The following is a 21165-nucleotide window of genomic DNA, read 5'->3' on the forward strand; positions in this document are numbered from 1 at the left end:
GTGCAATATAGTGAAATGGAAAGTGTAAAATTATACAGCAATGAATGCAAAATGGCACCGGCTATAGAGGACTACAAATCCCAGCTATAGTACATTATAGAGCGCAATGCAAAATATCACCAACTATAGAGGAGTACAACAAATCCCAGCAATACATTATAGAGCACCATGTGGGGGAAAGTGCAGGCTTACCTGAGCAGTGTTCCAGCAACTTGCTTCTGAGATCGGGTCTGTCTGTCGACAGCTGTCATCCCCCCACTACATCTCCCCGCAACCCTGTGGATGTGGGCGGGCGGTGAGTGTGAGGCGGGAAGGAGGTGCGTCGTGTAAAGCGTGGATGCGGGTGGGCGGGTCTGGCAGCGGTTAGCGTGATTTGGGGAGGAGGTGCGGCGCGCAGCGTGTGTGGAGGCGTGAACAGGGCCAACTGATCGGAAGCCGATTAATCGATTATTGAAAAAGTTGACAACTTTTTCAATAATCGATTATGTCGATTAGTTGTTGCAGCCCTAATGGCAAGGCTGTTTAAATCTCAAAACTGGATGCAAATCCTTTGTCAGGAAAACAGCTTCTGAATTTGTATATTTAGCTGTTTGACAGGAGTCACGTTTGAAAGCTGAACTCCAGGTATAAATATTTGTATATACTTACAATGGTCCAGCTCGACCAAATAGACGAATGCATATTGTATACCTGGAAGAGCCAGGAACATCTTGTAGAACACTGCCAATGCTGCTATAGTGCTTTACAGCAATCTTCCAGGTCCTGTACTGTGCTGTGCTGAACGACTTCCCCTCTGTTGTTACAACAACGATGTTTGGCCCATTCAGCCGTGACATCACTTCCCCTCGTCCAATCACAGAACACTTAGTATTAATTGAGAAAAATACCAGCAATTTGCTGAATGGCCACTGTGACCCCCTGTGTTTTCACAGCAGAGGGGAAGTCACTCAGCATAGTGCAGTACAGTACCTGGTAAATGCTGTGAAGCTCTGATGTTGTTGCAGCTACTACACTGATTTCAAGGATCCCCGTTCAGGCATAAAATATTTACTTACAATGGGCCGAGCTGGATCAATGTAATTATATATACATATTTTTAGCTGGAATTCAGCTTTAAAGAGCAATTCCAAGCAACAAGTGTAAACAGTCAGTCACTAATGATATCCAGCAAAACACTACAACTCCATGGTGTTAACTGAATTGATGTCCATCTGAGTTTTCTGTAATCCACTGCAGCCAGAATCCAGAGCGACCTAAACAGGGTCACTGGAAGTAAACTTCCTGAAGCTTTTGCTGCGTAACCCCCGTCTATCTACTACCTCCATGACCAATCGCATCCAGGAAGTGGTGCTCAGCCAAATGACAAGGAGAATACAAATTCTAACAGGGTTATTCACAAGAGGGCGAAGAGTTTGGAGAAGGCAGGAGAAGTGAACAATCTAGGACAACATAACTGATTTGGAAAAATTCTCCAATTGAGCTCACTTTCCAGTTCAGCTCTGTGGTCCTAGATTGTTCACTTCTCCTGCCTTCTCTAAACTCTTCACCCTTTTGTGAATAACCCTATAAGTTTTAACTCTAATTGTTCTGTTGATAGAAATCCTAGCTGGCTGCAGATGGAAATGGAAAGTAGACATTTATAAGATTAAAATACAAAATGGCTTGTACAGCAAATACATATATAGAAGTAAATATGAGCCAGTTCATGAACAAGATTGTAGAATGCTGTTTGTTGGCGTTTCTGCCCAATCAGAATATACTGCTGCCATATTATTTGGTCCAGAATGCCATCTCATGAACCTATCTTAGGGGTAGTTATATAGCGCCGCCAATTTATATAACACGTTACATACTGCACAGTCACATCAGTCCCTGTGTTCTATCAAAGTTTGTGATTACATTGGAATTTGTGACCCGTGACTTGGTCATAGATTCCAACGTAATCTCGTCCAGTTTCACAGCGGTGGAATGTGCGACCGCAAATTAGGTCAAGCATTCCATCGCTTTGTCGGCTGTTCCAGGGCACATTGGCTCACTGCGCATGTGCAGGAGAACCGATCATCTGCCTGGAGCAGCTGATCGATCTCAAATATCAATTCTATTGGACTTTGTGAGTGCCGCAGGGGCACATGAAGTGAGATGAACTCTCCAACAGCAAAACAGACAGATATACGAATGCTTTTCTGTAGTAGAGTAAGAGAGGGCTAGGTTTGTAATGTTCTTTGTGTCCCTGTAGCAGATTTTAACTTAATTCCTGTCTGGCGAAACTGTTGTCAGCAGGACAGGATGTGGGGCGTTATCCTCCCCCACTCCACGCAAAACTAGAAACTTGACATACACTTTGAAAAAGCAGCGGTGTGCCATGCTGTATTCAAAAATAAATGTAACTCCAGACTGTCCCTACTTCCCCTTACCACCAACAATGCCACATAGACCCCCTCTGACGGCACACCCATCTCTCCCCCTCTAACTAATCTCTGGAAAAGAAACGAGAGAAAAAATTCCGGTTCCCGAGTTTCCTCTATCCTTCCATTTACACTGACACTGTCCTTCCTTCTGGATTGTGACTACTTTTGTTCTCCATGGTCTCTTTGTGTGTTGTAAAGTAGTCACCACTCCAAGATCACTCCTGTGACGGACTACAATCTCAATACAAATTAGTAAATGAAACATGAGATTGTAGTCCATCACAGGAGTGAGCTTGGAGCGGTGACTACTTTACAACACACAGCAGGGATCATGGGGAACAGAAGTAGTCACCCTCCAGAAGGAAGGACAGTGTCAGCACCAATTCAGAGATGAGGATCTACAGCTGAGTGATACACAAATAAGGTCCAGTATTGTTCATGGATAAGGTACCTGAATGCATTTTTAAGATTTAACTCCTGAGTTTAGTGTCACTTTAATATAATGTACGGGCTAACTTTCTATGTCTTCTTTTAACCTCTTGCCATCCGCCCGTAGTAAAAAAACGGACGGACGGCACTGCAGCATTGGACAAATCACATATAAAATAAGGGGAAAAAAACCCCCAAAATGTTTACGCGCCTATAAACGTAAATACGCGTCCGGTGCCCCAACGCGAAAATTCTGGATTAAATTGTACACCTCTTATCTGCCTAGAGTTCAGCGTTAACCATTTATCACACAGTTTTACCATTACTACTAAACATACTTACATACATACATACATACATACATACTATTCAAGCCGACCTGTCACACTGAAGCCATCACAGGTCGGCTCTCTATAGATCGGGAAGTGAGCGAACACACACTGCCGATCGATGACTCCCCGATCCTCTCCCTGCAGAGAGTGGTGACTATCAGTCATCGTTCCCCGCAGGGATTCCCCCCCTCCCCTCTTCGTTTCTTTAGCACTGACTGGCGGAACGGATGGGGAGGGCACAGCTGGCTGTGCTTCTACAGTGGCAGAGCCAGTTGTCAATCAGCCAGCGGGGTGGATCTCGACAGTATAGTTGGGATCCATCCCGGCTGTGGCGCGGCTCTGCGCTCTCGGCATAAAGTGTGCTATATACTGAGTCTTGGGTCACTGGAGGACATTAGCATGTGACCCTGAAGAAAACTGTGGCCAAAAAGGGTTAGGCCATAGTTCTCCTTTAACTATGTCCTTTCGATCCAATAAACACTACAAACCACATTGTAGAATAATAAGTGTTAAAGATTGTATAAGATGTCTGCAACAACATTCATACATATTAAATGGAGCTACTGCAGTCTTAGACAATGATCCTGCTCTGCGCTAATAGGACTTTGCCATGAAATGACAATTAAGCCCTGTAGTGCAATAAAAACCAGGAAAACATCCCATCTAATCAGTTTAGAGAGACCAATAAAGCAATATAAACTCATTATGATGAGATTCAACAATAGGCCAGAGAGAAAACGAACTCAACTATTGTCTCATAACAGATGGGTTTGGAGGAATCCCTTCTGACATCAATGGGGCCGACACATTATTCCAATGTACTGTAGAAAGGACCAAGCGTATTAGATAGAACATCACTGCGCTGGAATTTGCTGTGATAGGAACGGTCAGGATGATTCTACATACAAGCTCCCCCCTCCCCACTGACCTCCACCCCAGAAAAAATAAAATTAGTTTGGGGAGGACATGTACTTTAATTAGCTTTCAAACCTCAATTATGTTCTGCCTTGGCCAAAACCAGATCTGCCCGTCCTGCGACAACCTCCAGGCTTGACATAAACAAGCTAAAAGACACAGAAGACGTCCTCAGACACGTGAATCCTCAACTTCATTTGTCTTTCAGCCAGCTTGATGGCTGTGCATTTAAAAACCCATTCTGTCTTATAAACTAAAAATTAAATGTACTCAGCTGTGATGGTGGCCATCGCATCTGCTATTTATATGCTAATACCCTGCGGTGAAAGGCCTTGCAAATTATTCTGCCATGCCAATATCTCATGTGCATCTACTCAGCCAAAGCTCCTCCACCCCACCCCATCCCAGAGAGGGGAGGCCTCCACCTGAGCAACACAAAATTCATGGACTGCTGAACCAACTTAACCACATCAACACCGAGGCAGAGGAGGTCCACATTAATGTATGTATAGTGCTTCATCTGAATTAAAACTCAAATATTCCCCTATACAGCTAGAAAGATACATTTATACAGGAACTTTGGGATTTTTACAATCTGAATCAGGGTCTTCCCACCGATGAAACCTCTTTCTAGGTTACTAGTTCAGTCCAAATCACTATTTCATGCCAACTATAATTTCCCATTTAAAAAAACAAACAAAAAACAATACTTTAAATTTTTTGCTCCCACTGCCATTAAATAAATAGACAGAACAATTGACAATTAGTATAGAAAGACACTAATTGATCATTTCTGAAGCTGCGCATTATACATATTTACAGTTAAGAGTTTGGCAACTTAGCGTACAAATATAATGGACAAGTAAATCATGCCAAGTAAATCTAATTTTAAATTGCAAAACAAAATTGATATTACCAACGAAATGATAGAAAATATTCGGTTGGTGTTTCTAGATTTATGAAACAGTACATGAATAAAACAGAAAACAAGATGTTTAAATGATGAATGTTAGAATAATATCTCACAGCATATTGGGGGGGGGGGGTTAATTTGCATTTCTTAGAGAAAATGTTCTTTCTTTTAATTAATATTTCAGTAAGGATAGTCAATTCTTCATGAATGTTTAGTAAATGTTATATTCTGTTCTATTTAGCGCCAGTGCTAGTAATACGTGGAAATATAAGTTTGTGTGAACTTCCAAGCACTAACAAAGCTGACAATGTCACATAAGATTGAACAAAAAAAAAAAAAATCACATATATCACGTCTTTTGTTTTAATAAAGAAAAAAGAAATTCGATTTTAGCCAATTATGAGAGTACAAATATTTGCAATGTTTTGTGCAATGTGCACAATGTAACATTTTGTATTAAGACAATATTGATAATATTAATCTTACTATTAATCTTACTATTATAATATGAATCTAATCTTTTAATTAATATAGTACTAATCCTGTTTTTTATGTTTTACATTGACTAACCGTTTTATCTTTAAGAAAAAAATAATACAATAATCTTTAAAAAAAGTATGGAATGTTTCTTTGAAATCATATAAAACTATGAAAAACATTTAAAAGTGAAAAAGTAAAAAAAAAAAAGGGAGATAGGTTTTTGTTTGTTGCACGAAAAAAAGGAGTAAAATCTCCAGTAAATTGAGCACAACAAAGAATGGGAATCCACTGATGGACCTCCATGATGGGCCTGGATTTAATACATACATTTGTCTACAGAGACAAGATTAAAAAAAATTCATAGAAGAATCATGAGAAGAAATGGAAAGCAAGAAGAAAGTGTTTACTGAAGAGCTTAACTGCAAACATTCATTTTCATTACCCCCTGTATATTCCTGAATGGAATGGCATACAGTTTTGTTATCATTTGAATTGTCTTTATTTACAGGGCAATGAATTTCATGGCCAATTTCACTGAATTTGATATGGAGCCCAAATGCATTAGAGCTACAAACAGGAGAAAAAAAAAAAAAAGATCCTATCAGCTAGAGAGATGCTAATTCCTCTCCAGGGAAAAGGGCTTTGTTTTGACTCTTAAATGATTTCTGATTGCTCTATCACATATTAGATTATGGACCTGGAGTCATTAGAAAACAAGAATCTAAGAGAGGAAACCAACTGGGCAGGGAAAAAAAAGAGCCATGGATTATATTTACATAATAAAATGCTGCGCACTTTGCAGATTTAAACAATTTTTATTTGTGTGTCTATATGTACATATATATCTATATATATGTATGTATGTATGTATGTATGTATGTATATTTATTTATATTTACACACAAATACATACACATACGCACATACTCCCTCTGATACATCAGTGCTGGGTTTTGTTTTTCTGATTCCCCCTGGTTGCAAAGTTTAATTACATGTTGATTGAGCCAATTGATTCATTGTTTTTCCATTTACTTTAACGTGATATTAAATCCTAAATTAGTTTTTTTATTTTTTTGTAATTTTGTATCCCATCCATTGCATGCAGCTTGTCTCACTGATAAAGCTTTCCTTTCATGTTCTTTTGTGGGCTCCCTGGATCGTTGCCCCCACTTCCCCATTTGCAAGTAGCTCTATTCTCTCGTGGGGTCCTATGGAGACAACCGTTCATGCACATTGGCAGCTGGAGCGGGCTAGAGTGGGTGCGCATGCGCAGCGGCACATGGCAGCATCGAATGTAATCCCCAGGAGAGAGGGTACGCAGGGGATCATGGCATTTAGTTCGGGGGGGCGGGTCTAGGGAACCTTCAAAGGAGCGATGAGTGCGCACTCCCAGCCGGAAGTTCAGGGAAGCGGCAAGCGGTGGTAAACATGTCAAATTGTATGAGTCTTTGAACTTCTTCTTGAAAAGCATTTATTGTCCACTGCTCCGTACCAGTGTTTTTATGACAAAAGCATGAGACTTTAGTACTACTTTAAATGGGGGTCCGATAGGCATTTGTAACTATACAAAAGTGAGTTGATAATAGCAGCCAGCTTTTCTATGTTTAGCAAAACCGCCACCCAATCACTATTGCTTGCTTCTGACCTCAGCGCTTGACAGGCTCCTCTGTGAGCGCTGCCCACATGTTCAGGATGAAATTATCTCTCTGCTTACATTGAACCCAGATGTGCTCAGCTCAGTGACCAGATTAGTTGTAGATTGAGGACTCTGAGTCCCTAATCTGCATGTGTTGTAGGTAGAAGGAAGCATAAACCCTTATTGTCTCAAAAAATAAATATAAATATACATAGATATATATCAAGATAGATATATGGGTAGCGTGCACACACAATACTGGACCAGGTTTTCCATTTTTGTTATTTTTTCTAATTGGACATCATTACTGTGGCAAGGGGGCTACTATAACAACGATATAATTTTATATTATTATACACACACACATATAACAAACACGCCCATCTAAGACTAGGGTGATGAACTGTAGCACTGTGTGTTTCGTCAGTCTACTTACATATAACTTCAGCTGTCTATGTTACAGGAGCTCTGCTTCTTGACGCGCTGTCACAGGAGGGTGAGGGAGGGGTGCTGGGAGGAGAGCACGATCTGACAGCTGACGCCTCCCCTGCACTGCTGGCAGGCCTCCTGTGACAGCGCTGGCTGTCTTCACCCCCACACTGCTCTCCTCTGATCTGTCACAGGAGACTGAGCGGTGAGGGGAGGAGAGACACCGGCCGCTTACAACGCTTTCCTCCCGCAGAGCTCGGCCGCCTGTGACAGTTTCTCTCCTCCCCACTGGGAGCCAGAGCAGCGCCCAGCGGGGAGGAGAGAAAGCAAGGATGCGCGGCTACATCGGCACTAACAGGCACGGTAGTCTTAGATGGACATGTCCTTTTAAATAGACTAGTTAGTGACAAACAAATTAAACCCTAACACAGCAGCGTTGTCACCCTGTGACATAGACAGCTGAAGTTATATGTAACAAGACTGACAAAATACACAATGCTACCCAATGTGACAATGAATACAGTAAGAAAATGATGAAAACAATTAATAAAAGGAAAACTTCACTATTCTGAGCAATACAAGCCCTATGTATGGCCCTACTCCAAATGAAACAACTAGAAAGGCAGGAAATAGGTTTATGGTCAGTTAATGAGCTAGGATTTAATATCAAAACAGAAGCTTGGAGTCAAGAGCGAACTTTATAGAAAAAGCAGAGAGTTGCATTTAATTTGTCTATATCTCATAACCTAGAGATCAGTTCCATGCGCAGTTTTGAAGCTGAGCTATGTTTAGGCGCATTTTCATTATATGTTCAGGTGGAGTTTGTTTTTTTTACAGGTTCACTTTCAAAATAATGTTATTTATAGAATGTCACACATGTCACAGCAACAATAATAATCCTAAAGGTAATAAAAAGAATGTTACACAAATGCACAATTTTAGCTATTAACCAAGTGAGGATTTTAAACGTAGGAGAGGAATCCTCCAAAAAATTTAACAAAGTTTCTAGGACGTTTCTCCTGCATTCACTGCCTCTCCCTCTGCTGCTATAACCAGCAATTACTGGCTGTAATTTTGACAGCCAGAAACTGCCATGTATAACAAAGCAGGAAAACTGTCAAACTGCAGTCACTCCTGTGTAGAAAAAGATACTTGCCAACTGCACTGTAACAATATATGTTTTCATTGTATTTACTGTTTCATTCATATGCAAAGGTGTGATCCTAATCAGCCCCAACTAACTCCTTCTTTTGCTTTTCTATTATTTTTACTTTATCGTTAATATTATTTTCATATCCTCCCACCCCCCCCATTTTGTGCAGATTTCAAAAACAAATCTGCACAAAATGGGGGAGGGGGGGCCTTTTTTAAATTACAAATAACTTTCTTTGTACCAAAAATATTGTTGTAGTGTAATTTTAAAAAGAACAAGTTATAGATTAAAATGTACATTTGTGTTTTTACATACACAACTAAAATAAAACATTTACAGAAAACATCAAGGGGGGGGAGAACAAAAAACACTGTCCAAAATAAACAAAAATGCATTATTTTTTGTCTATAGATTACATATAGAGAATTTAAAAAATGTTTGCAAGACAACATTATTGCCAAAGCCTAGATCGTTTAGGGTGCCCTTAATTAACGGCATTATGTGTTTTTGACGAATTCCACAGACTTTTGTGCGCGTTTACGAAACGCCTAAATGTGAATGGGGAGTCAGGTAAAGATAAACGTATTGCTGAATGATCAGGACCATAGCTGAAATAGAAAAATTGCCCTGGTCCATAAGGGCTGTGCAGTTATGAGGGCTGAAGTGGTTATTTAAAACCAGAAAAATCACACAGGCATGTGACAATCCACTCTTCTCAATAGCGCCCATTCACAGAAGCGTGTTGCAAAAGGCCTTTCATGCCGTATTTGTTATGCATTAACGTGCCTATGCCCCATCCAAATGTGGATTTAAAGGTGCTCAAATTCTCACACTTATGTGTCTGAATTCACGCATCTTGTGGGAGCAAGTTCTAGATTCCTAAAATTGACTAAACTGACCCAACGCCATAAGAGCACGACATTCAAAGTGTAGCATGGTGCAATGGAAGGATGTAGACTAGAGGATTGTCTATAAATACAATTATATGTGCACATTGCTCCCTCTAGTGCTCGGCAAGCAAACTGACATTTATATTTCAGCTTGGCTTTCCTCTGTATAAGCGTCATCAAATTGGTTTGGCAATACCCCAACGCAAGGTATTAAATGCACTCTAATGGGCAATCAGTCTGAATGCAGAATCTTTTTACAATTGCCTTTAGGATTACCTACCCCTATGTAGTGTGAGAGCTTGTCTAAAACATCCATTCAATTTACATACAGTCAGGTGGGTCCTCACTAAAGGAGATTGTACAATCAGATATAACGTGTTGGGTCCCCTTTAGAACTTCAAGATTTACACCATAACTCTAGGAAACAAGTGAAATGAATCAGTAAACTGATATTTCTATCCGGGGTATACTGAAATTGGTCCATTTAGCAGACTATAAATACGTTTTAAAATCTAGTAGCCAAATTCACCTTATTTTCGGAAAGGGTAATGGGTAAGCATGTGCATGTTTTTGTCACATAATACTATTAAGATATGTGTATTCAGCTATGTACAGCATGTGACAGTGCTGGGCCAATCAGGCGTTTACAGTCCTGTGTAAGCTAAAACACTGACGAAGATGTTCACCCAAGGCTTGACTTTTGCTCGTAAAGACTGAATGGAGAAGTGGAAGATCGACAGAATTGCAAGTATATGCATTCAACATGCAATTACAATTTGTCACTCAAATCATTTCATTTTTAAGAAATACTTCTTGAGACACAGTGATGTCATCACTAGACCCAAGGTGGAGAGAGAGACTCTGCTGGAGGGTGAAGCTGGGTAGATGCTTGATCGTTGCAAGGGCATGGTGACTCTCTTGGGAGAATGCATGTAGAAATCTGCTAACAAGCTGAGGTTCTATTACATACTATCGGCTTAAAGGCTCTCTACACTATATAGCTGGGAAGTGGACATAGAGTCTGGAGTCTATATTTCTCCTGGGTGTCTGTAGCCATTATCAACAGCCATTACATAGCTATCATCAAACTCTCCGATTGCGCTGCTATGAAGAACAAATTCTTTAAAACACCTTGCAGTGACTGGAGCCCAACCTACTTTAGCACCTTAGAACCAGCCCAGAACTAGCCCCTGGAGGTGAAATGCTAACCCATCCAGCCTGTGGGATTCCTTACATGCTTTTGGGGGTCCGGGGAGTACTACATTAAGGTTATACAATATGACAAGCCAAGTATGTGATAGAGGGTGCATTGGTAACAGCATAGCCTTAGCTGTTGAACTCTGAACCACAGGAAGCTCTATTATCACAGATTGATCCATCAGCCTAAAATCACCCATTTAGACTGGATTATACCTCCTTCTGGTCAAATCACTCACCGCTTTCCCTTCTCTAGCTGTGCACTCAATGTTCATCTCCTTATGCTTCTTTATTGCAGTCTCCAGTTTGTTTTTCAGGTCAATGGCACATCTAAGACTGTCATCAGTAATTCCAGCCTTTGTAAAAACCTAAAGGGAACAAACAACACATAAAAATGTCATTGTGCAGTAAATGAGCACAAAACTCAAGAAAAGTAAGGCCATTTTAGAAGGGTCTTTATTATTTAAACAAAACGCTAATTTAGAATAGGGGCAGGAGACTTAATCCAGAGTACATCTGTCCAACTGAGGAGCCAGACTGTCCAATCCAAGAATGGTGTGTCTCCACCGTGCAATTCCGTCTGAAGATCTGAAGATTCACGGGCGGCCGCAAAGGATCTTGCGGCGGGCGCATGCACAGTTCAGATCTTCGGCCGGGAGACGGGGAGAGACACAAGGTAAGTCAACGCAGCAGCCCAGCAGTGTGCACCCGCACAGACACCGTGGGACAGGAAGTGCCAGGAAGAGAGAGGGGAAAAGTTATCCTTTAATGTCACTTTAATTGACAACAATTAGTAAAAACTAGGGATGCACTGATACCAAGTACAGTACTCGGTACAAGTACAAGTACAGATACTTTCCGAGCTCCAAGACTAGACTAGAGAAAAATTCAAAAGTTAGGAGGCAGCTGTCATTTGTAAGGAGCACACGGAGCTCCTGGGATTTGTACATCCCTGTTTGAATGTATGATTTTGTTTTTATAAATATAAATAAAGGGATGCACCGATACCATTTTAGCAAGTACGAGTACTGATACATTTTTGGTTAGTGTCATGTGACAGTTTTTCTAAAACAATACAGACTAATGATTTCAGGACAGTGGTGGAGCGCCAAGAGCCAGGTCCCAGCTGCAACCGCTGCAACCCTGGTAGTTCTCATGAAAAAATTTATTTTAAAAAATGCAAAGTATCGGTGCATCCCTAGTGAAAACCTAAAAAGTTGGGTGCCGGCTGTAAATTTTAAGGCTTATTGGCTACCTGGCCCCTGGGGTTAATCCAGCCCTGTTCTATGGACTCCCTGTTGGACTTTCATACATTCAACAGAGCAAATAATACGCCAGTCTAACTCCTTTATTATCAATAACGAATGAAAGTCTAACACAGAAAGTCTAGCAGCTGCAACAAGTGGGTAGAGATAGGAACTCAAGTGCTGGGAACTTACCACCAGAATCCTTGAGAGAGTAGGAAGTGGCTGCAATCCTTCTTGGCATCTACATATTAGGACTAACCCTGTCCCCCAAACCACAACAGGTTAAGTTCAGGCTAAATGCCCACCCAGTGCTGACATTATAACTTCACTCACCAAAAATGTCAGACTATCCTGGCCTGGATGTGTAAATTAGTGTCCGTTGCATTGTTAGAATGTTATCATTTACATGCATAGTCTGAATTAGAGTGAACCTCCAGGCTAAATGTGCTCAGTACATTTGACTCCTCTGTGCAATAATAACCCACCCTTCCAGACCCTAGATGAGAGTTCAGATGGCAGTGGGCTACCACTGGCTTGGAAAACCTTGAAAAAAGGGTTAGATAAAGTATATCATATTCAAGCCTCAGAGATGAAGTGATTGTATACAGTTGCAGTACCCAGAACATAATGGACACCATCGCTGTTACATATTTAGCAGGGGTTGGGGTGACGGAGGATACCTGTATCCAGGACTGTACGGAGGGCCAGTATTTGTTCTTAGCTAGTTTATGAGCATCCACCAAGTTGTTCACGACATCTGTATTGTCCTCATTTTCATTCACTTTAAGGTCTGCAAGACAAGTTAGAGGTCATACAATTAACTTACAAACAGCCAAGTCTCCCATCCTTTCGGCGCCATAAAAGCAAGTAGCAGCCATTAAAAAGAAACTACAGTACAGTGTATTCAGTAAGTACACATTAATTAAAAAAACTCTGTCACCAGACCATTCATGTTAATAAGTCTCCCCCTTAAAGAAGAACTCTGGGGAAAATTATTAGTAACCCTTGCAGTGGAGCTACCCTCTGCACTGCAAGGGCTAAGTGCTCATTTGTGTCTAGGGAAGAACATTTAAAAAAAAAAAGTTATACTCACCCAATCCTCAGAGCCAGCATGCTCTTAGACCAGTCCCTGGAGCCTCTCCCCCCTCTGCTGCAATGGTCGAAGGTCCTCTAAACTGTCATGTTCTATACACACGAGCATTTAACGCTTGCAGTACAGAGGAAGCCCAAAGGCAAGGATTGTTTTTTATGTTCCCCGGAATTCAACTTTAAATATAGCTGTGGGCATGTATGCTCTGGGCGCCTGACCTTTACCCTATGTTTAAGGGTAAGCTTTAGGCTAGGTTCACACCGCAGTGACACCCGAGATACGCGGCCCCATTGATTTCAATGGGGTTGGTAAAAAAGAGTACAAGTACCTTTTTTTGCGATACTCTACGCGCAGCTTTTTTCTAAAACTGCGCAATCCACCCGGCGCGACTGGGGTGCCATTAGAAAATCTTGGCACCCACAGCGCGATTGGCTGCAGTGGGCGACTCCGTGAGCACGCTGCTATCCACGCGGTTTTGTGCACGATTGCCACGCTGTCAGGAGTCGTCCAGGTGTGAACCTAGCCTAAAAGGTGCCCATACACCTTACGATTATCGGACGATTTTCGTATGCGATCGACTTTTCGTCCGATAATCGTATGTGTGCATGGCAGTGCCCGACCGACATTACTGTACAATCGTATGACTTTTGACGGTCAAGCATGTTTGAAAACTTTGCTAAATCGTACGGTTTTCGTAAGGTTGCTGGCGTTTCCGTCCGTCAAAAGTCGTACGATCTACACTGCGCTTACGCTAACGAAAACACGGCAAATCAATTACCGCATTTCGTCCAGGTGCTTTTCGTTAATTACGGTTAAATTAATCTTGCGATCATCGGGGCAGGATGGGGCTGCCGTACGAAAATCCTTACGACTATTCGATCATCGGACGAAAAGTTTCGTCCGATAATCGTAAGGTGTATGGGCACCTTAAGGGCCAGTCTATACAAACCCAAAATGTCATTTCTTTGCTGATGCTAGAAAGCTATGTGAAGGTTACATATATCCCAGGCACTCTGTTGGGAGAACACTGCACTCAGGTCTGCATACCTGCTGTGTCCATTATAAGGAGTTACCACACTCCCTGCTGGAATTCCTATTTATTTTTTATTACAGAGAATGCAACATGATGAGATGAAACATACAAAAGGTGGGCAGTAGGATATTATGGCAGAGAGAGATTTCACTGCATGAGCATCCATGCCATAAAAGAAGCCAGGAGGTGACTGAGTCCACTAGCCTCCCCTTGTAATTTAAACAACACTTTTGGGTAGACTGCCCTTCACAGCTAAACTCCAGAATAAGCAAATATTGTCTAAATATGAAAGCCATGCATTTTATTACCTGAATCTTGTGTACTTCTTCCAGATCTGTGCAGTAATGCAGTGTGAAATCTTGCCCCTATGCAGGAGCTTCCTGTCATAAAGACCGGTCACTGCTGCCCTCTATTCTTGCACAGGGTGACTGGTCTTGTGTCCACCCCCTCCTGCAGTTTCCTGCAGGTAGCTTGTAGTCAGTGGACCTGTTGGGCTCCTCCCACAGCTCTGCTCTTTGCACAGGCTACTCACAGCACAGCGCCCATGTAACCACTACTTTTGCCAGGTAACAAATGGGCTTGCAAAGGCATTTTGTGCACACAAAGTGCATTCTATCATTTGTGACTATTGTGCAATGTATTTATACAAACGTTTTTGAGCCCAGAGTTCAGCTTTAAACTTTCCATGCAAACCATGTATGGACTTAGAGTAGCATAGATGCTCATGACCCGTTTCCATTCTACTGCTTGCAAATATTACATTTTAAGAACACATTTATTTCAGTCCCACAATACCTAAATTAGCCAGAGATCAGACAAGACATAAAAGGAATAGTTACCTCTAGATATTTCAATATCAAGCGTATACATTCTAGAGCCTAAACCATGGTCTCTGATAAAAGACTCTTCAACAGCTTCAAAGTCATCATCTGACTCATCAGAATCAGAGCCTTTGGGAGCTTTCTCCACTCCATTTTCATGGCTGGGACCAGGTAACACCACCGCGGGCAAGTCCTTGCTACAACATGGCTGTTCATCATCTGCATCACATGACTGAGAAGGGGATACAAGGCTTCGTTTGGGCTGAGAAGAGGCGCTGTTCCTGGTTTTGCAGCGACTATTGCCTGCGTCCTCATGGACCACAAGAAACTCGTCTGGGTCGGGTAATAACAGTTTGAAGCAGTTCTCCATCTCTGTGAGGCAAGACTGGATGTCCGCAAGCATTTCTGGTGGGGAGAAAGATGTGATTTATGGTTATTTACATTTACCTTATAATGAAAAGTGAGAAGAAATAATCATATTGAATATACTATATGTATGTACTATGTATTATAGAAGCTACTAGTATTTTGGGCCTTTTCAAGCTCCTATTTAAACACAATAGGGCAATTTGTTTAACTATCCTGGCATGCAAAGGGTCTATTCACAACGTTGCAGTAGAAAATGCACATGCAAGGTCCTCCCAAAAATGAGTCAGCCTGAGATGGCATCTCACTGGGTCACAAACGTCCACCGTGAGCCACCAACCCCCACCCGCAATATGCACAAAGAGTACCTAACAGCCCTACACTAGAACATACATCATGAGCACCCAAACACCCCCTACCCCTACGTCCCCAGGCAGCGAGACATCTAGGGACATCCCTGCCCTCATGTGTTTTACTCAAATATGCATAATCTGTTTGTAGCACATAAAATGTAATGCAGCGCAATACAAGTTACGTGCACACATTTCTCTTCTTGCTGAAGACATGTGGGGCATATAAACATGTGACCTAAAAAAACACACTAATTAAAACGCATACTGTGTTTTTAGTGCGGCTCCAGTGCTTTTTCCATGAGTTACCATTGGCTTTAATGTAACGCACATTTTTAGCAAAATGCACAAAAAAGGGCAGCAAGCAGGATTTTTCAAAAATGCAATGCACTGGCCTCTAACAGAATATAACAATGTGAAGAGCTTCATAGATTATAATGGTAACTAGTTTCAATTAAATGTAAAGTATTACTAAATGCTTGGTGTTTTTTTACCTTATTGCATTCTCTACATTTATGTAAAAAAACACCCCATACCTTTATATAACCCTCGTGCACTTAAATGTGGTTGCTCATCTCCTCCACCGGGACCAGGAAGATACTCGTCTTTTTCCATACTTCCTGCTCCTGGGGACAGGGTACCAAGGGCAGAGGAGAGATAACCCCCATCTGCCGTCATTCAAACTGACTGTGGGAGCGGGGAATGAAGCATATATGTGTATGTCTATGGACGTACACAGCTAGGCATGGGAATGCGCACGCACAGGTGTCTCCACAGCAGCTGGTTAGCTGATGGAGACACCCGCACACAGGGTGGTGGGGGTACCAGCAGAGGAAAGAAAAATCTTGAAAGAAAAAAAAACTGCAATTCAAGTAAGAAAAAAAAAATGAAAGTTTAATATCACTTTAAGCACTCTGTGATCTTGCGATGAAGTGCACATAGAACACGGTGGCCCTTAGAGCAGAAGTAAAGAGAAAAAACCTGGGAGGTCGGGATTTTTGGCAGAAGCAGCATGCAAGGTCTCTTCTGCCCCCCCAAAAAAAGATAACACTAATTCTCACACTTTCATCTAGTGATTTTTTTGTTATTTGTTTGTGTACATTGTATGGGGCCTGCGCCCTGCAGTGCACGCTCACTACATCTGCAAGAAGTCGTGAATTGGCTTAGTGGCGGGGCGGATGTAACTCCAGTGCACATGCGTAAGAGTTACATCATCAGTGGCCAACCAATGGCCAAAAGAGCCACACAGAACCCGGAAGTGGCAGCAGCATAGATGGTGGCGGCGGGGTACAGAGCAGGGGAGCGAAGATGTCTCGGAAAGCACTGGAGAAGGGTGTGCTTGGAAGGTAAATGTGCCATAATTTGCAAGTGTGCACAGCATACATGCAGATTATGGCATAAACCCCACCCAGGCTCACTGCAGCTTTAAGTCCAATGGCACCTAAAATTCTAGCATTTCTGAACAGAAAAGCTGCAAGATCAGATTTTGCTGCCCCCATACCTAGGAAAAACAGGGAAAGTCTTTTAAATCCTCTACATTCCATCCTATCAGGCAGCTGGTATCAGCTCTCAGATTAAAGTGCAACTGAAGCCAAAAGAGTGGAGAGGGATCAGAACATCTGACAGGGTCTTACTGCTCTCCGTGTCCCAATTAGGGAGATTCATCCTCTCCATTTGTCCTGGTGACTGTTATCATCGAAAATGAAAGAAAATATCACATTTTGGGTTGTCATCAGTACAGGAACAAATGGGAAATCGTCCAATGGGAACACTAGTTGACCACCAGGGATGGAGGGATTTGCTTTCACTTGCTGTTGTGGCTATTGAATAGGAAGTAAATTTCCCCAATGGGACACAGATGGCTAAAAAAAAGCTGACAGGGGTTATAACCTTCCCCCCTAACCTGAAGTTGTGCCTTCAGTTTTACTTTAAAGTGACACTCAAGGATATTCTTCCCCCGCCCCAATGCTAGTGTAAGGACTTACCTTAAATTATGCCTCTTGATCATCTTCTTCTTTCCTGTAGTTTTCAGGAGTCCCTCAAGCGCTGGTACTGGTCTCCGATCGAGCACTGACTCCTCTCTCTTCTTGGCACTTACTGTCCCACGGAGTCTGTGCGGGTGCACGCTGCCTGCATTGACTTACCTTGTGTCTCTCTTCGTCTCCCGGCCGAACATCTGTACTGCGCATGCGCCCACCCCATCATCCTTTGCGGCCGTCCAAAATTTTTCAGATCTTCGGACGGGAGTGTGAGGCGGAGACACAGGCAGGTTTAAACTTTTTTTTATGTTTTTGTATATATCTACTGTTTGCTAGCAGTAGATATATGTAAAAACCCCTGAGGGTTTAAATATGCTTTAAAGAATATCTGCCCTTACATCAAAACCTCCTCACCCACCTCTTGCTGTACAGTAGACACACCCCTATGTCTTTACTGGCCATATCTGATGCTATAGCCCTCTCGGTCACTTGGGGGGGCGGTGCAACCTAGCCTAGTTCAAGAGGCCACAGTGGAAATTGAACACAAGAACAAGAAAAGCTTTGACTACAGTTGGGCTTTAAATGTTACCCCATGGATTGCCTTTTCTTACCTTCCATTTCAGTCTTGGCTTTTTTGGCTTTTTCTAGATAAATATTTTCTAAGCGCTTCTGTTTTTCCTCTTCTCTTTTTCTCTGCGCCAATGTTCGTGACCTGATATCTTGGAAATCCACCTAAATAGACACAGCAAAGTAAGAGGCTGAAAAAATGGTCATTCATCCGGGTTATCCTAATTTGTCTCTAATAGGTTGCTTAAAAAGCAAAAACAACAAACTATTAAGGCCGCTGCCAATTTACCCGATTCTGGAGATTTCATTTATGACTGGTCATTGGCCTTTAGGTGAATGCCCTGGATCAATCACACCAGACGGTAATCATAGCCCGTATGGCTAAAGTTACTGACCACCTTAATTCTTCCACCTAGTCCACACATACAAGGACATCAAGCAATACACAGTAGATGACCACCAGAAGTGAACTTCTCCCATCTTGCAGTAGAGATACCCAACTGCTAAAATTAAGTCCTCAACGACCAGCTATACAACCCTTCTGTCCTGCCCATCAAAGTTTTTAATGATCATTTATATAGCTCAACGCTGAGTCAGGCCTATAAATCTGTGATCAGCCAAGCTCATGCTCTCCGCTGATTGCAGGGCTCTAGATCTGATCCAGCCGGTTGAATGTCAGACTTCTGCAGAGGTCCAATGTGCCCCTTGATGAGTCAGAAGTATAGCTCTGCAGTAAGCAAAGCTGCTGATTGTAGAGCTCTCGCTCTGGCCCAGTGGGGGGTGTGTGACCCCTCTGCAGAGAGACAACTGCTTCCCCACAGAGAGCAAGGGACCTTCTCTGCAGCATGTTGGCAGGGGACAGACCTTTCTACTCACGAAACAGTCCGTATACCCATCACACACAGAACCGCTGCTCCATCAGAGAAGTGGGTGCAACTGGTGTCAACGGGTGTCTCCTGTCAAAGTATACAAGCAAACAGGATGGACACCGGCACTCCTGTGATGATCATCACTTGTTTGCCTGATGAAGGGGATCCTGTGAGACCCCAAATTGTTGCATTTAGTGTTTGACTATGCAACAAGTACGTAAATAAATATACGTACTTAATTTGCTTTGGAGTGTCGGTGTCCATCCTGTTTGCTTGTAGATCTTTCTACCCAGGCTCAAAATAACAAACGTTAAGGCTTTGCACACCTTTAGTTTTGATTACGTGAAATGTATTTGATTTGCATCAAAAGTTTAGTTGGCTTTTAAACTGCACCTTGCCAAGAAAAAAAAAACAAACGTCTATATTGCCTTATCAGCATTGTAAAGGAAGTAATAAGTAGAAACATATCATGTTCTGATGTAAAGAACCTGTGCTCATCCTCTCTATGTTGCAGAGTGAAATTCAGCACTGAGACAATGCCAAAGTGATATAACAATCCAGACTTCCTGGTCTACTGTGTGATCTCAGCAGACCACCTGCACACAGCACGCTTAGAACGTTACCTGTTTCTTTTGTTTCAGGAAGTGAAACCCTAAAGAAAGTTTCTTGTACGCCTCCCCGAACTTCTCATGCCATTCCTGCACAGCCTTAATAGCCAAAGTCTTCATTTTCTGAGCCACCTCCTTGGGCGGCGGGAGTGGCTGCTCATAGTCCGTCTCTACGGTGAGCTCCAGAAACTCCTGGAAGTTGTCGATCAGCAGCGTGCGGAACTGATGAGACCTGCTGAACAGCTCACCGACGATCTGGAAAGCAGACAGGCGGATCTCAGCGTGTTCCTGGTTCAGCTGCGTCATAAGGAGGTGATACACATGGCGGATGTGTTCATCGGAAGACCTGGAAAATGAGACCAAATAAACTAGTCAGATACAGGACTGAGAATCACTTGCCACATATACAATGGTGGCATAGTGGTTAGCACTTAGTGGTTGCAGCACTGGGGGGGGAGGTCCCCTGTTCGAATCCCTGCCAGGTCACTATCTGCATGGAGTTTGCATGTTCTTGCAGGTACTCTGGTTTGCTCCCACACTCCAAATACATGCTGCAAGGTTAATTGGCTCCTGTCTTAATCAGCTTTTGTGACTTGTACTGAAAATGTTTAGTCTGATTTCACTGCGAGCTTCTCACAATGAACATTAGAAGCTGCAACAAGTCCAACAGAGCCTGCGCCATTTCCTGGCTGGAGGACATCCAGAATCATCTAGCCCAAGGATATGACATCTTGGCCTTCCAGCTGTGGTGAAGTTACAAATCCCATCATGCCTCTGCCTCTGGGAGTCATGCCTGTGACTGTCAGTCTTGCAACGCCTTATGGAACTTGTAGTTCCACAAAAGCTAGAGTGCAGAGTTTGCCCACCCCTGATCTATCCATTTCCTCCCCAGCCTTACTGTCCCTAGCCTGTCCTTTTCATTCATTGGAGGGTCAATATCACATGTGGGTGCTTCCTATGGCAATCTGCATGCAACTACAGCCTGCCTAGGATTGCCCACTCCTCCAGACTGACATCTAGGCATTTGCATGACTCCACCAAAGATCCAGCCCACTGCTTGCATCAGGGTTGAGGACTGTTGAGAGGAGGTAGGATGCTGTAAACTTTTCAAGAAGCTATGTACAGCCCCTCCCACCAGCTCTGATCTGCCTGCACTGCATAGTGAAGTGTAGGTACCCAGCGATGATGTTATTGGGTCTATAATAAGGTATGTAATAAAAATGGAAAGTTTCATTAGCAAGTTGATGGAGCAGAGGGATGAACCATGTAAAGCAAAACATAAACAGATTCAACTTCAAACAAGAGCAGTAACAATCTAACAACTAATTTGCCATGCTTTGTTCATGCATGGCAAAGTAATATGTGCCCACCATCCCCTGCACTATGTACTCCTCCTCCATTGATCTCTCCAACATCCATTTGGCCAGCAAAGCAAAAAAGTTGATCAAAGGGC

The 21165-nt window shown here is 42.5% G+C and overlaps 1 protein-coding gene across 1 annotated transcript in view; it reads right to left on the reverse strand.

Annotated features, from left to right (window-relative positions):
* UVSSA (UV stimulated scaffold protein A) overlaps positions 1-21165 on the reverse strand; it is a 73127-nt gene that overhangs the window by 47530 nt on the left and 4432 nt on the right. Inside the window, exons 3-7 of the mRNA XM_018554757.1 lie at positions 19728-20058; positions 18280-18400; positions 14992-15378; positions 12710-12819; positions 11022-11150 (exon numbers count right to left, since the gene is read on the reverse strand). Coding sequence (XP_018410259.1) covers positions 11022-11150; positions 12710-12819; positions 14992-15378; positions 18280-18400; positions 19728-20058 — 1078 coding nt within the window. The remainder of the gene's footprint in view (positions 1-11021; positions 11151-12709; positions 12820-14991; positions 15379-18279; positions 18401-19727; positions 20059-21165) is intronic.

The sequence above is a fragment of the Nanorana parkeri genome, unplaced genomic scaffold (assembly GCF_000935625.1).
Source record: "Nanorana parkeri isolate BGI_ZX_2015 unplaced genomic scaffold, ASM93562v1 scaffold172, whole genome shotgun sequence".
NCBI lineage: Eukaryota > Metazoa > Chordata > Amphibia > Anura > Dicroglossidae > Nanorana > Nanorana parkeri.